Raw genomic sequence first — 13,334 nt, forward strand, 5'->3', positions numbered from 1 at the left:
TATGGACAGAGCCCACTTACAACTGGAAGATGACTTCTAGCACTTGAATTATTTGGGGGCATTATTTTATTAAGAGTATAGCATTAACTTTAATAAAACAACATATATATTTAAAAAAAATTTTTTTTACATTTATTTATTTTTTGAGAGACATAGAGAGACAGAGCACAAGTTGGGGAGGGGCAGAGAGAGAAGGAGACACAGAACCGAAGCAGGTTCCAGGCTCCAAGCTGTCAGCACAGAGCCTGATGTGGGGCTCGAACTCACAAACCATGAGATCATGACCTGAGCCGAAGTTGGACGCTTAACCAACTGAGTCACCCAGGCACCCCAATAAAACAATATATTTTTAAAACAACATTTTTTTAACTAAAGAAAACCAGCTTTTATTGAATGCTCTAGAAAAGTAAACATATGAAAATGTTCATACATGGAATTTGCAGTGCAAATCAAAAAGACGATTAGGTTTGAGGAAGGACAGAAAAACGTTAAGACGCAACATAAGATATTTTTCTCATCAAGACTTTCTGTTTCTATGGCAGGGAGACTAACTTATTCAGCAATAGTAAATACTGAGAACCAATGGAGACTTGGAATGACTGGCAAGATTTAAGCAGAGGAGAATGCCAGTTGCTAAATTTTTGTTTTCCTGCAGGAAAATGGTGCCTGCTACAGAAAAGGCGAGACCTCAGCCAAAAGGACTCGGCCCCGGAATCAATGTGCTATCGACTTCTCTGTGTTTACCGGTCCTTCCTCTTCCTCAGCACTCACCTTGAGGTTACTGATGTGCTTGAACACAAAGGGATTGTTGATGTTGATCTGTTTGCGGATTTTGTCGTTCATGGCATTTACGTACGTCTGGTACACTGCCATGCACTTCTTGGCCAAAGACGACGCGTAGTATATGGGAATATCATGGAGTTCTGGGTGATTCTGCCAGTACTCGTCTAGAGAGATTTCATCAGAAACAAATTTCATTTTGTTATGTGGGATAAATAGTTCAAATAATAAGTGATACATGTAATTAAAGAAATTCAGACATCCAAGAAATAAATCAAAACGTTTAAATATGTATATAAATCTGTATCTATAGATTTATATCTATATTTATAGAAATAAAAAAACTCTATATATCCTTCTCTTGCAATTTCCACAAATCACTAATTTACGTGTTAACAGCAAAGATATCAAGATTTGGAACCCCCTGGAGTGTTAGAAATGCAATTTGTAATTACGAGCACACAACAATTTGTTCAACATGTCGGCTATGTCTGCAGTAATTATTACCCTGCTTAAGGGTAAGCCACATTTGAGACATTGTTATGCACAGGGATGGAAAGCCAGGGGTGGGGGTGCTGGGCTCGGACCTTCCTTGTTTCCCTTCAGGCCACTTCCTCTCTCGGGGTCCCTTCTGGTCCCTCCCGCAGTTGGCCTCGTCCTCATGGCCCTGCACCTGGTAGGCCTCTCACAAGGCTTGGCCCTGCCGGCGGACACCCAGGTAACAAGTAGCGGGCACTCCTTCCTGGGACGCATTCCGAATGGATCTTGCCTCCTGCCCTCAGGAAGGGCCCTGTTCCAGGCTCGCTTCCCACTTTTCCTGGACAGTCTGGGACACCAATACCTTCCGGTACATTCCCTCCTGCTTTAGTCAGTCAGCCTGTTGTAGGCTGCTGGTAATCAAGACTCCGACTTCCGCCCCTTGGTGTCCCTTAGCGACCCTGCAGTCCTGTGGCGGGGACAGTTAGCTGCACTAGCAGCAGCTGCTATTTCCTGAGCACAGATTCTACGCTGGGTGCTGAAGAGGGCTCACGTAGGGTGTCTGCAACCACACAGAGGACACAGTCCACATTTTACAGAAGGAACGGAAGCTCAGAAATACCAAACCACTTGCCCAAGGCGCAAGATCACGCACTGGAAGGCAGGCAGCTAGGATTTGATACTAACAGATGGCCCGAGGCCCTGGGATGCGGCCTCTGGTTGGAAAGCACGCCCCTTCATTCAACACATGTTGGCGCCCCTTGTGCTTTAGCTCTGATGCAAGGTACAGAAGCTACAATAGAGCAAGGGAAGGGACTGTCAGGCTCTGAAGGTTTCCTAAGTGCCCAGCCCCGGCTAGGCTAACATTTCTTTTTTTTTTTTTTTTCCTTTCAAATTGAAGTATAAAGTATAATTGACATATCCCATTAGTTTCAGGTGTACATCACAGTGATTCAATATTTTTATACAAGATGATCCCCTACCTAGCATCTGTCGCCAAAATTATTACAGTATCACTAACCATATTTCCTATGCTGTATGTTACATTTCCATAACTTACTTATAACTGGGAGTTTGTACCTCTTAATCCCCTTCACCTATTTTGCTGGACTCCTAAGCCCTCCGACCTCCAGCAACCAACAGTTTCCTGTATCTATGAGTCTATTTGTTTGGCTTTGTTTATTTATTATTTTTTAAAAGATTAAAAAAACACATTTATTTCGAGAGAGCGCTCAAGCAGAGGAGGGGCAGAGAGAAAGGGAGAGAGAAAATCCCAAGCAGGTTCCTCACTGTCAATGCAGAGCCCAATGAAGGGCTCAGACTCACTAACCGTTCAGATAGTGACCTGAGCTGAAATTAAGAGTCAGACACTTAATGGACTGAACCACCTAGGCACCCATTTTATTTTTTAGACTGTACACGTAAGTGAAGCCATACGGTATTTGTCTTTCCGTCTTATTTCACTATGTAATACCCTCCAGTTCCATCCATGTTGTTGCAAATGGCAAGACTTTGTTCTTTTCTAACGTGGAGTCACATTCTCCACTGTATATGTGTGCCACATCTTCTCTGTCCACTCATTCATCAATGAGCTTGTGGGGCATTTCCATGTCTTAGCTACTGTAAATAACGCTGCAATGCACAGGGGTGCATATATGTCTTTAAACTGGTGCTTTCCTTTTCTTCGGATAAAAACCCAGAAGCAGAAGGGGTGCCTGGTGGCTCAGTCGGTTCAGTGTCCGACTCTTGATCTCGGCTCAGGTCATGATCTCCTGGTTCATGAGTTCGAGCCCTGCATCAGGCTCTGTGCTGACAGTGCAGAGCTTGCTTGGGATTCTCTCTCTCTCCCTCTCTCTCTCTGCCCTTCCCACACTCTGTCTCTTAAAATAAATACATAAACTTAAAAAAAAAAAACAACAGAAGTGGAACTGTTGGATGGTACGGTAGTTCTTTTTTTAATTTTCTGAGGAAACTCCATGCTGTTTTTCAGTGGCTGCACCAATTTCCATTCCCACCAACAATGTGTGACGGTCTCCTTCTCTCTATATCCTGACCAACATTTATCTTTTTGTTTGTTTGTCTTTTTGATAACAGACAATCTGGCAGGTATGAGACGGTATCTCACTGTAGTTCTGATTTGTACTTCCCTAGATGATTAGTGATGCTGAGGATCTTTTCATGTGCCTGTTGGCCATCAATACGTCTTCTTTGTAAAAATGTTTCTTCCAGGCTTCTGCCCGTTTTTAATCACGTTTTTTAAGTTGTGTAAGTTCTTCATATATTTTGGATATTAACCCTTTATCAGATGCATGATTTGTAAACATTTTCTCCCATTTAGTAGGTTGCCTTTTCATTTTGTGGCACATAACTATGTTTTAAAGAGTTCAAAAAAAATTAGCCTGGTCCTTACTAACTTAAACTTACAATATCAAAACTTATTTCTGAATACTAGTGCAAGACCTAAAAAGAAGATTGTGATCATAGTCCCAAGCCATGGAAGCTTTTATTTTTAATTAATTAATTAATTTATTTTGAGAGAGAGAGAGAGAGAGAGAGAGAGAGCAAGCACAAGGCGGGGAGGGGCAGATAGACAGGGAGAGACTGAGAATCCCAAGCAGGCTCTGGGCTCCACGGGGAGCATGACACAGGACTCACGCTCACTAACAGTGAGACCATGATCTGAGCTGAAACCAAAGTCAGTGCTTAATGGACTGAGCCATCCGGGTGCCCTGACGTGGAAGCTTTTAAAAATGACTCAGTAGAAGTTTACGCTGAGTAACAGACCATAACTTATTACCTTAGAGAGACTAAATCCTGTGACAATTTTAAATAAAAATGTATTCTCAGTATTTCAAAGACTTATCAAAATTAGACTTTGTGTAGTTAAACTTTGCCAGTTAAAAAACAGGACTGTCGAAAGAGTTAAAATAGTTTCTGAACACATACAAACAATATTACTGTACGACTATATTTTTTTGAAAAGCTGCTAAACAGTTTCTCATAATAAACAAAACCTGTCAGGGTATCTGGGTGGCTCAGTCGGTTAAGAATCTGACTTCAAAAAAAATCTGACTTCAGTTCAGGTCAGGATCTTATGGCTCATGAGTTCAAGTCCCATGAGCCCCACGTGGGCCCCTGTGCTGACAGCTCAGAGCCTGGAGCCTGCTTCAGATTCTGTGTCTCTCCCTCTGCCCCTCTCGCGCTCACACTCTGTTTTTCTCTCTCTCTCAAAAATACATAAACATTACAAAAATTAAAAAAAATAAAGAAACCATCAAATCATTAAAAAAAAATAAACAAAACCTGTTGGCAATATATGCTTACAAATTGTGTTTTTTTTTTTTTAATGGTTATTTCTGAAAGAGAGAGAGACAGAGACAGAGCATGAGCAGGGGAGGGGCAGAGAGAGAGGGAGACACAGAATCCGAAGCAGGCTCCAGGCTCCGAGCTGTCAGCACAGAGCCCAACATGAGGTTTGAACCCATGAACTGCGAGATCATGACATGAGCCAAAGTCAGACGCTCAACCGCTGAGCCACCCAGGTGCCCCTAACATACACAATGTATCTTTAAAGGAAGGCTCATCTTACGAGAAAACTCTCATTAAATCCCAAAATATTATAAGAGTATATGGTCAAAAGGTATCATTTGTTCTCCTAGGTGTACCTGCATTTAGAAAATGCATTAAATGCCTAGTATGCTATTTACATTTATCATTTCTAATTTTTAAAACAATTCATCTCCATCCTATAGATTAGGAAACTGAGACTGAAAAAAGGTTGAAGAGTGTGGGAATGATATTTTCCTACTTGATTTATAAGTAAAAACTCTATATAAGGACAGGGACTTCTGTCATGTAGGTTAAAGCCCTTTGCTTTATTCTGCTCATGTTTTTACTGGTGAAATTAAAAATTTTAATGCTGCCTAAGTTTTCTCTTTTATTTCTCAAATACCTTGCATTGCCTACTGCATCCCAAGATCACATCACATCTCCTATTTGTGTGTGTGTGTATTTTTGTGGATACATTTTAAATATCAAAGAAAAGTTGAGTAACTTGCCCAAGGTCACACGGCTAGAACACAGATGAGATTTGAAACCACTCATTCAAATGGCTGCCCTCTTTCTGTTAATACTACACCACAAGGGAGAATTTAGGGGAAAAGGAACAACCAATTGCACAGAGGAGGAATCACAATATATGCTCTGATGGCAGACTTGCCAGGTAAAATTATCAAATGCCAAATTAAACTTGAATTTCAGATAAAAAAACACAAGATTTTCGGTATAAAAATAGGTTACTAAATCTTTGAGACACTTGTGCTAAAATATTCTTCATTATTTTTCTGACGTTAAAATTTAACTGGGTGTCCTATATTTTTATGTGCTGAATCTGGTGACCTAATTTGACGGTAACAGCCATGGCTTCAGCTTCCCAATTTGTTCTGTTCTTCAAATTACTTTGTTACGGAGACGTTTTAGTTCGAGACTTTTGAGGGCAAATTTGACTTGCAGTTAGAAAAAAAAAAAAAGGAGCAAGAGGGGAGCCTGGGTGGCTCAGTCGGTTAAGTGTCCGACTTCGGCTCAGGTCATGATCTCGCGGGTTTTGAGTTTGAGTCCTACATCGGGCTCAGAGTCTGGAGCCTCCTTCGGATTCTGTGTCTCCTCCTCTCTCTGCCCCTCCCCTGCTCATGCTCTCTCTTGCTCTCTCAATAATAAATAAGCGTTAAAAAAAAAATTAAGAGAAAAAGGAGCAAAAGAACATTGGATTGGCTTAGGGCGCAGAAAATGCAGTCCTACTATGTCTGATCTCTCTCACAGATCAGCTTTCGAGCTGAGGTCATTTACTCCGTTTTTCCTTGTTTTCCTTGTCAGTGTAACAGGGACAGACTTATCCGCATCATCCTAGAGATGGGAAAGCTGAGAGCAACAGCTTGATGTGACCATTTCTAGTTCTTTGCACTGAAGCTCTTTACACACAAGGCGCTCAATCAGTCTTTAAGAAGAGTGCTTTCCCCAAACAGCACCACGGAATGTCTGAGTTAGAATCATTAAATATAAATACATGCAAAGAGTGGTACCCAAAAATTTATACATGCTCATTGAAGTATTTGCAAAGTAGAGAAAAGCAGAAAATAGAAAAAGAAATCATCCACTTTCTCATTACGCAGGCTTAACATCTTTCCAGTCACTGGTGTATTGTTTTTTAAGATTTTAGTCTTAAACATCCAAAGTGGGGATTGAACTTAGAATCTCGAGATCAAAAGTCTCATGCTCCACCAACTGAGCCCGCCAGGCAGCCCTATTTGTATATTTTTAAATAGGATCAGAGAACATACTGTTCTGAACTCTAACCTTGTGATTCCAATTAATTTTTTCCTTTTTCTTTCTTTTTTTTTTTAGGTAGGCTCTGTGGGGCTTGAACTCACAATCCTGAGATCAAGACCTGAGCCGAGATCAAGGGTCAGATGCTTAACCGAAAGCCGCCCAGGCCCACTGGTCCAATTATATATATTTTATATATGTCCATATGCATTTTATGTGCCAACATATAATTACTCATCTGTGATTGATTTTTTCCTACAAGGTGATATTTCCTGACATGATATTTCTTTAAAAATACTGAAACGATGATTACTCTTATTCATAAAATTGTCTTTACATCATTTATTTCCCACACGTGGTACTGCTGGATCAAACGGCAGCAGATTTTTCGGACTTGTGAGCTCACTGCAGAGAAGTCTGAGGCTGATGGCAAACAGAAGGGGGAAATATTTATTCCCAGTAGCAGCGCCCAAGGGCCACTGTTTCTCGGGGCTTTTATATCTGCTTTTAGATGCAGAAACTGAAGCCTGGAAAGACAGAATGACCTAGCCAAGGCCAGGCACTTATCTTGACAGAGCCACACTCCAAGATTATGAAAATCCCCCAAACAAAAAGGAAAAGCATACCTAAGATCAAGAGCAGCTCCTGAGCCCTTCCAAGAGCAAAGACAGGAATGAGGCCTCTGCCCCCTCTGTTTACAATGTCATGAACAGTGTTACAGAATCTTGCTTCTCTCTCTTCACGCTTCTCATGGATGTGCGTCCCATACGTAGATTCCTAAATAACACATTAGAAGTGGGAGACCAAGATTGACGATTCTCAAAGAATACAAAAGTGAAACATCAATAAAATGCAGAAGCAAAGTGATTCGTTTCTCCGTTAACATGCCATTCACTTGAACACATACTGTTATAATACTAATTGGAAAAAAAGAGCAAATAAAAATGTTAGAATTCAGATCTGGCCAAGCAGTAAGAGACTTTTAGAAAATGGCATCAGGACTGGGACGCCTGGGTGGCGTTGGTTAAGCATCCAACTTTGGCTCAGGTCATCTTACAGTTTGTGGGTTCAAGGCCCATGTCGGCTCTGAGCTGCCAACTTGGGATTCTCTCTCTTCCTCTCTCTGCCCCTCCCCCACCCACACTTTCTCTCGCCCTCTCTCTCTCTCAAAATAAACAAATAAACATTTAAGCGAATAAATAAAATACACCACACTAATACTTACAATAATGAGAATGTCAGGTTTAATATTCGGAATTTCAGCTGCCATTAAGTGTCTATCTTCTTGTCTTGAGAAATCACCTGTGTACAAAAGCTGTGAAAAAAAATAAAGCTAGAAAGTCAGGATTTGGAAGGCTTTGTTTTACTAGTAAATATATTTAGCTCATAAAATCTGAAGGTGAATTTCAGTAGAAACAACAGCCCACAAGGGATGAAACTTAGATGCAATATTAGTAATTCAAAGTGTATAACTTAGTTCAGTCATAAACCATCCAGTGTTTCAATTATTCCTTCTTAACTTGGGGGAATGATACACTCCCAGACGCATCCAGCACAGGTAACCTGTGTATTAATAAACTTGAGAAGGTGCTCTGAACACCCAAGAGGAAAAGGGCATGATGAGGAAAGAAATCTACTGAGGTATATGGAAAAACCATCTAAAATGGAGGATAAACACCAAATTTCACATGGGAACATCGATCTGCCTTAGTGTTATTCTCTACTTATTTTTTGTGCCTCTGAGCAAACAGTAAGGATAAATGATTTAGCAATACTTAGTATAACTCGATATGTAAACGTTTCACATCTACGAGCGGCTGCTAACTATTCAGGACAATATTACGCCGGAGCATCGATTCTCAGCTCTGCCTACACAGAGGAATCACCTAGAAAACTTGAAAAAAAAAGGGCAAAGCCACACCCTCAAATTGATTCAATGAGTGTTTTTAATAAGGCTCCGCAAGTGATCCAACGTGCACCGGAAGTAAGTGCTGGTGCGGCCATCCACCGGTCTTTTACAAGTTTATTGACTCCCTTTGTCTTTTTTCCTCAAGGATGGCGGCAAGGATCTGTTCTGATTAACACCTGTCACTCATGCAGCACCCCCTTCAGGGGCTTACACGTGAATGCCAAATCACAGTTTGCTGTTAAATAGGTGCAGCCAGGAAGAAAGTTCTGCCCTCATCATTCTCCTAAAGGACGCCGGAAAGGAACTGATCCTATGATATTGTGAAAGAACGTTAGTCTTTTAAGGAGCTTATTTTACTCTTTATAGTCGCGATAGAGGAAGTTGTACCGTGGGGGTATGAACTGTGATATTTAAAAGGAAGAAGTCTCAATTTAATTTTATCCTATGTTTCAGTGTGTAGCACTCTGCAAGTCTTACGGAACTTTCTTCAGTATCGCTTGCTGGCACAAAGCTCTGCACTCATTACTTCTGGGGAGGAAGTTGCCAGAGCAAAAGTACCTTCACGCCCGCGATCTCAATCATGAACATGGCAGCTCCTAGAACGTGGCCTGCATGGTAACACCAAAACTTGATTCCTGCAACTTCTTTAACTTCATGAAAGTTGATGGTTTCGATTTTGTCCATGCTCTCTTCCAAATCTGTCTCCGTGTACAGCATGTCGTCTGCTGATATGTTACTAAATTGTCAAAGATGTCAACAAGAAAAAACTGAAAGTCAGATTTTTTAAACTCTTGAAACTCAGAGACTGTCTGTGAATGAAGGAGCCACAAAGTTATTTCACCTCAAGGATTACACTATTTAGAATCTCTCGGACATTTTTTAATTCTGCAATTATGATAATAAAAATGTTTGGTGTATACAGCTACAAAACATGATTTTAAGCAAAGTACATAGTAAATTAAGGCAAAATACTCTATGATGGTATTTCTCCACGTCTTTTTCTGCCCCGACACTCCCCAGTGACAAACTCGCTCATATACATTGAACAGAGATCCTCATATCAGGATGTGAGATTTCTCTAAAAAGGGTAGTGTAAGTTTTCTCCTGAAAATTATACTAATGTACTTCCAAAAAAGCAAAAGGGAGTGGTGGCTAAGGACACGGACTCTAGTGCCAGATTGCTTGGGTCTAAATCGTAGCTTTGTCTCTTACTATGACCATCACAGGCACGTCACCTAGCCTCTCTGTGCCTCTGGTCCATCGCCTGTACAATGGGATTCTTAACAGAACGTGCATCATGAAGTTGATATGAAGATTAAATGAGTTAACATGCTGAGGAGTGCGGACTGTGTCTGCACATGGTAAATATCATTCAAGTGTTAAGCAGAATAATTATTACTAAGGGCACCTCTTCCATTCTTTTGTATTTATATGTGAAGAGTAATAAATTGTATCCAAGCTACTCTTGGAATATACAAATTAAACAGTAAGCTTTCCAAGGCTAAAAACGTTTGCTGTACGTATCACAAAAATACTTGTAGCTTGTCTGATTATCCTCTTAAAACTGGAAAAACCTTCCTTGGGAAACTTTTTCATTTCTGACGGTAATGTGCTTTGATCAAATAATCTAAAATAACATTTCAGTATATGTCACTGTATCATGTACCTGATCTTAAATTTTAATAAAATCATAAAATTCTGTTTATAGAATACTGCTAGCATACCTTATAATTCACCTAAATTACAAAGATTCAAAAGGATGTAAAAACTTCATAAAGACTTTATGGCCAGGAAGGTGCTAGGTACATGCTGGGTATCTGAGGAGTTGATACTGACAAATGAATGACATCCTTGTGAATAAAAAGAATGTCTCACTTCAAAACATAAAAAGGTCCATATCTTGAACTATATGTATTCTGTAGAATCAAATCCCTGTATAAATCTAATAGAGGTATTTACCTAACTTTGACATAATCTGAGAGAAGCCATCTATAAATAGCTTTTGTAGCGTGAGTCATAAATGTCCTTCCTTTGAAACTTGTCTTCTGTAGAAACCAGGGCAAAGCTCCACAGTGATCCAGATGGAAACTTAAAAAGAAACAAGAAGATTCTGTCAATTCTATTTTTTTATTTAAATTTTTTTTTAACATTTATTTATTTTTGAGACAGAGAGAGACAGAGCATGAATGGGGGAGGGTCAGAGAGAGAGAGGGAGACACAGAAGCGGAAGCAGGCTCCAGGCTCTGAGCTGTCAGCACAGAGCCCGACGCGGGGCTCGAACTCACGGACCGTGAGATCATGACCTGAGCCGAAGTCGGACGCCCAACCGACCGAGCCACCCAGGCGCCCCAGATTCTGTCAATTCTTAAAGTATTATCCATCAAATACCACCTGAAAGAAAGTGCTGCTGACTGTGCAGCAAAGTTCTACGTAACAAGTGCGTATGGGTACTTTCAGAACACCGAGGCTAGGTTATACGCAGAGGGAAGGAATAATGCATCCAGCTCTACCATACAGACGACACTGGAAGTATTTTTTAAACATCAGAACATTTACCAATGATAATTACGGAAGGAGGAACATACCCAAACCTCCTCTTGACAGCCAGAATCATAATAAGCACTTCAGTGGTATGAAGCTAAAACATTTACAAATGAAGCTCCTACAAAGTGTGTCAAGGACGTGACCTCAAGGAGATATTCTGGGAAAGGGCTTTCTTGGTCTCAAGTTTTACAGTGACCCAAAGTGTATGCTATCTCTTTCTCACGTACTCTACAAGCAGGAAAGTAAGTTTTTCAGAGTAAGTGTCTCTAAAGTTAAACTTATTTATTCTGAGTGAGTGAGAGAGAGAGAGAGAGAGAGAGAGATAGCGCGCGCACATGTGCACACAAGGGGGCATGAATGGAGGAGGGGCAGAGAGAGAGAGGGAGAGCGAGAGCATCCCAAGCAGGCTTCATTCTGTCAGCACAGAGCCTGATGCGGGGCTTGATTTCGTGAACCGTGAGAGCATGACCCGAGCCGGGGTCAAGAGTCAGATGCTTAACCCAATGAGCCACCCAGGAGCCCCATAAGTGTCTCGAACCCGTGATGCCAAGAGGGAGTGTTGTCCTACCCGACTGCAATATGATTCCTAGTAGTCTTAAAATCTGAGAATGATCTTTAGAGTGAAAGTTCCTGAAAAACCGTGTCATGAGTAAAGAAAAGGACCTACTGACTAATTAACAGGAGATCAATCTCAGCGGGGTCGATTAAATCAATATAAGGAAGCGCATCCATTCCTTCCAGGCCAGGGTGGATCCCGCAGTCCAACTGAAAGAGAAAAAAGGATCGCAGTTTCCTACACATTATTAAAACTTATTTAATAAACAGTATTTATAACAAATCCATCACACACGCAATCAGGATGGACTGTATACACTGACATCTGGAATCCAGTCCTTAGTCAACGTGGCACAGATGCCGTTAATAATTCTAACTCCTCAAACATAAAATACAGCCCACATTTCAGTCATAGGAAACAAGATCTAAGACACCTTCTCTTCAGCTGGTTTTGTGAATGCAAACTAACAATGCATGAACTCTTTTTCAAAAACCTTGGTTATCAGAACATGGGGGGCATTTTAAGTTCAGAGATTCACTACTACCAGACCTGACTGTTGTGAGAAGATGCTAATCAAAAATGGGAAACTGACCGGGTCAGGGCAACGTAAGTATTTTAACGTATTAGGGAGTGAGTTCTTAAAAGTCAGTCATTAATGAGTTACCTACGCATTTTGGGGGCATGACTACCACATTCATACAATAAATGGCTAAAAAGATGACAGTATCTGGCACATGCCTGTTCTTTAATGATTGGGAGAAGCAAGAGAAGTGGAACCACAGGAACAAGATGAGCCACTGAAATGCCTTTCTAGTGAGGACTATGGAGATCATCTCTCGTCTTTCAGACAAGGAAATGGGCAGACAGGGGCAGACTGCCTTGCCCAAGGTCAGGGGCCCCCGAACTTAGGCATCTACACTGCCGAACCAGGGCTCTATCATCCCGGGCAGCATGGGGGTGGCTGGGGCTCTGCACCTGTTCCGGCACTCAGTTCCTTGGCTGTCCTCCACGGCGGGTGGGGCCAGTTGGTTTGACCCGACCCTCCATGAGCAGAAGAGGGACCTGGTTGACAATTTTACAATTTTAGAATACATCTTCTCAGTTAACTTAATGTTTCGTCAAATTACTAAACAGAAGTCTACGTTATTCACATTAACATTATGCAGCACAGACTACATACACAAACTATGACATTTTTCTGGGAGCTGAACAGACAGCTACAGTACCAGGAAAGACCTAACCCCCAATGCAGACACAGCTGTACTATTAACCTCTCTACAAAATAATTACCATTATTTTTCTTCCTTTGAACTCCAGGATAATACATGATCTTCCTACTTCTTGCCCAGCTCCACTGCAAACATTCAAGGGGAGAAGTAAAAACGATTAGAAACAATCAAAATCAAGCCCAATAAATCCAAACTTTCTTTTTTACAACTTAAATAGTGCCCCATTTTGATGATAACACTTATCTGAGGCAGGTAAGAGTTCTAGAAACTTACAAAGATAGGGGAAGAGCGGTGTCAGTGTGGGAAAAGATGGAACTTAACCCTTGGGAGTTCAGGGATTTCGCAGTTGCTAAAACTTGAGAGGAGACGGTGCAGATACGTGAAGCCCAAGGTTAAATCCAATCTTCGGAATGTTAGGGCTAAATTATGATGTTAATGGAAAAGTAATCTAGCGGTTACGCAGATTATCTGGTCATACTTTTAGGATCAGCACTTGAGTGTGAACCCGTAAGAACTT

The 13,334-nt window shown here is 41.1% G+C and overlaps 1 protein-coding gene across 1 annotated transcript in view; it reads right to left on the minus strand.

The window, feature by feature from the left end:
• Positions 1-13,334, minus strand: part of CPSF3 (cleavage and polyadenylation specific factor 3) — a 38,715-nt gene that overhangs the window by 21,249 nt on the left and 4,132 nt on the right. The window contains exons 2-8 of the mRNA XM_049652564.1: positions 12,879-12,942; positions 11,700-11,797; positions 10,448-10,576; positions 9,047-9,224; positions 7,805-7,894; positions 7,206-7,356; positions 772-947 (exon numbers count right to left, since the gene is read on the minus strand). Coding sequence (XP_049508521.1) covers positions 772-947; positions 7,206-7,356; positions 7,805-7,894; positions 9,047-9,224; positions 10,448-10,576; positions 11,700-11,797; positions 12,879-12,942 — 886 coding nt within the window. The remainder of the gene's footprint in view (positions 1-771; positions 948-7,205; positions 7,357-7,804; positions 7,895-9,046; positions 9,225-10,447; positions 10,577-11,699; positions 11,798-12,878; positions 12,943-13,334) is intronic.

The sequence above is a fragment of the Panthera uncia genome, assembly GCF_023721935.1.
Source record: "Panthera uncia isolate 11264 chromosome A3 unlocalized genomic scaffold, Puncia_PCG_1.0 HiC_scaffold_12, whole genome shotgun sequence".
Classification (NCBI taxonomy): domain Eukaryota; kingdom Metazoa; phylum Chordata; class Mammalia; order Carnivora; family Felidae; genus Panthera; species Panthera uncia.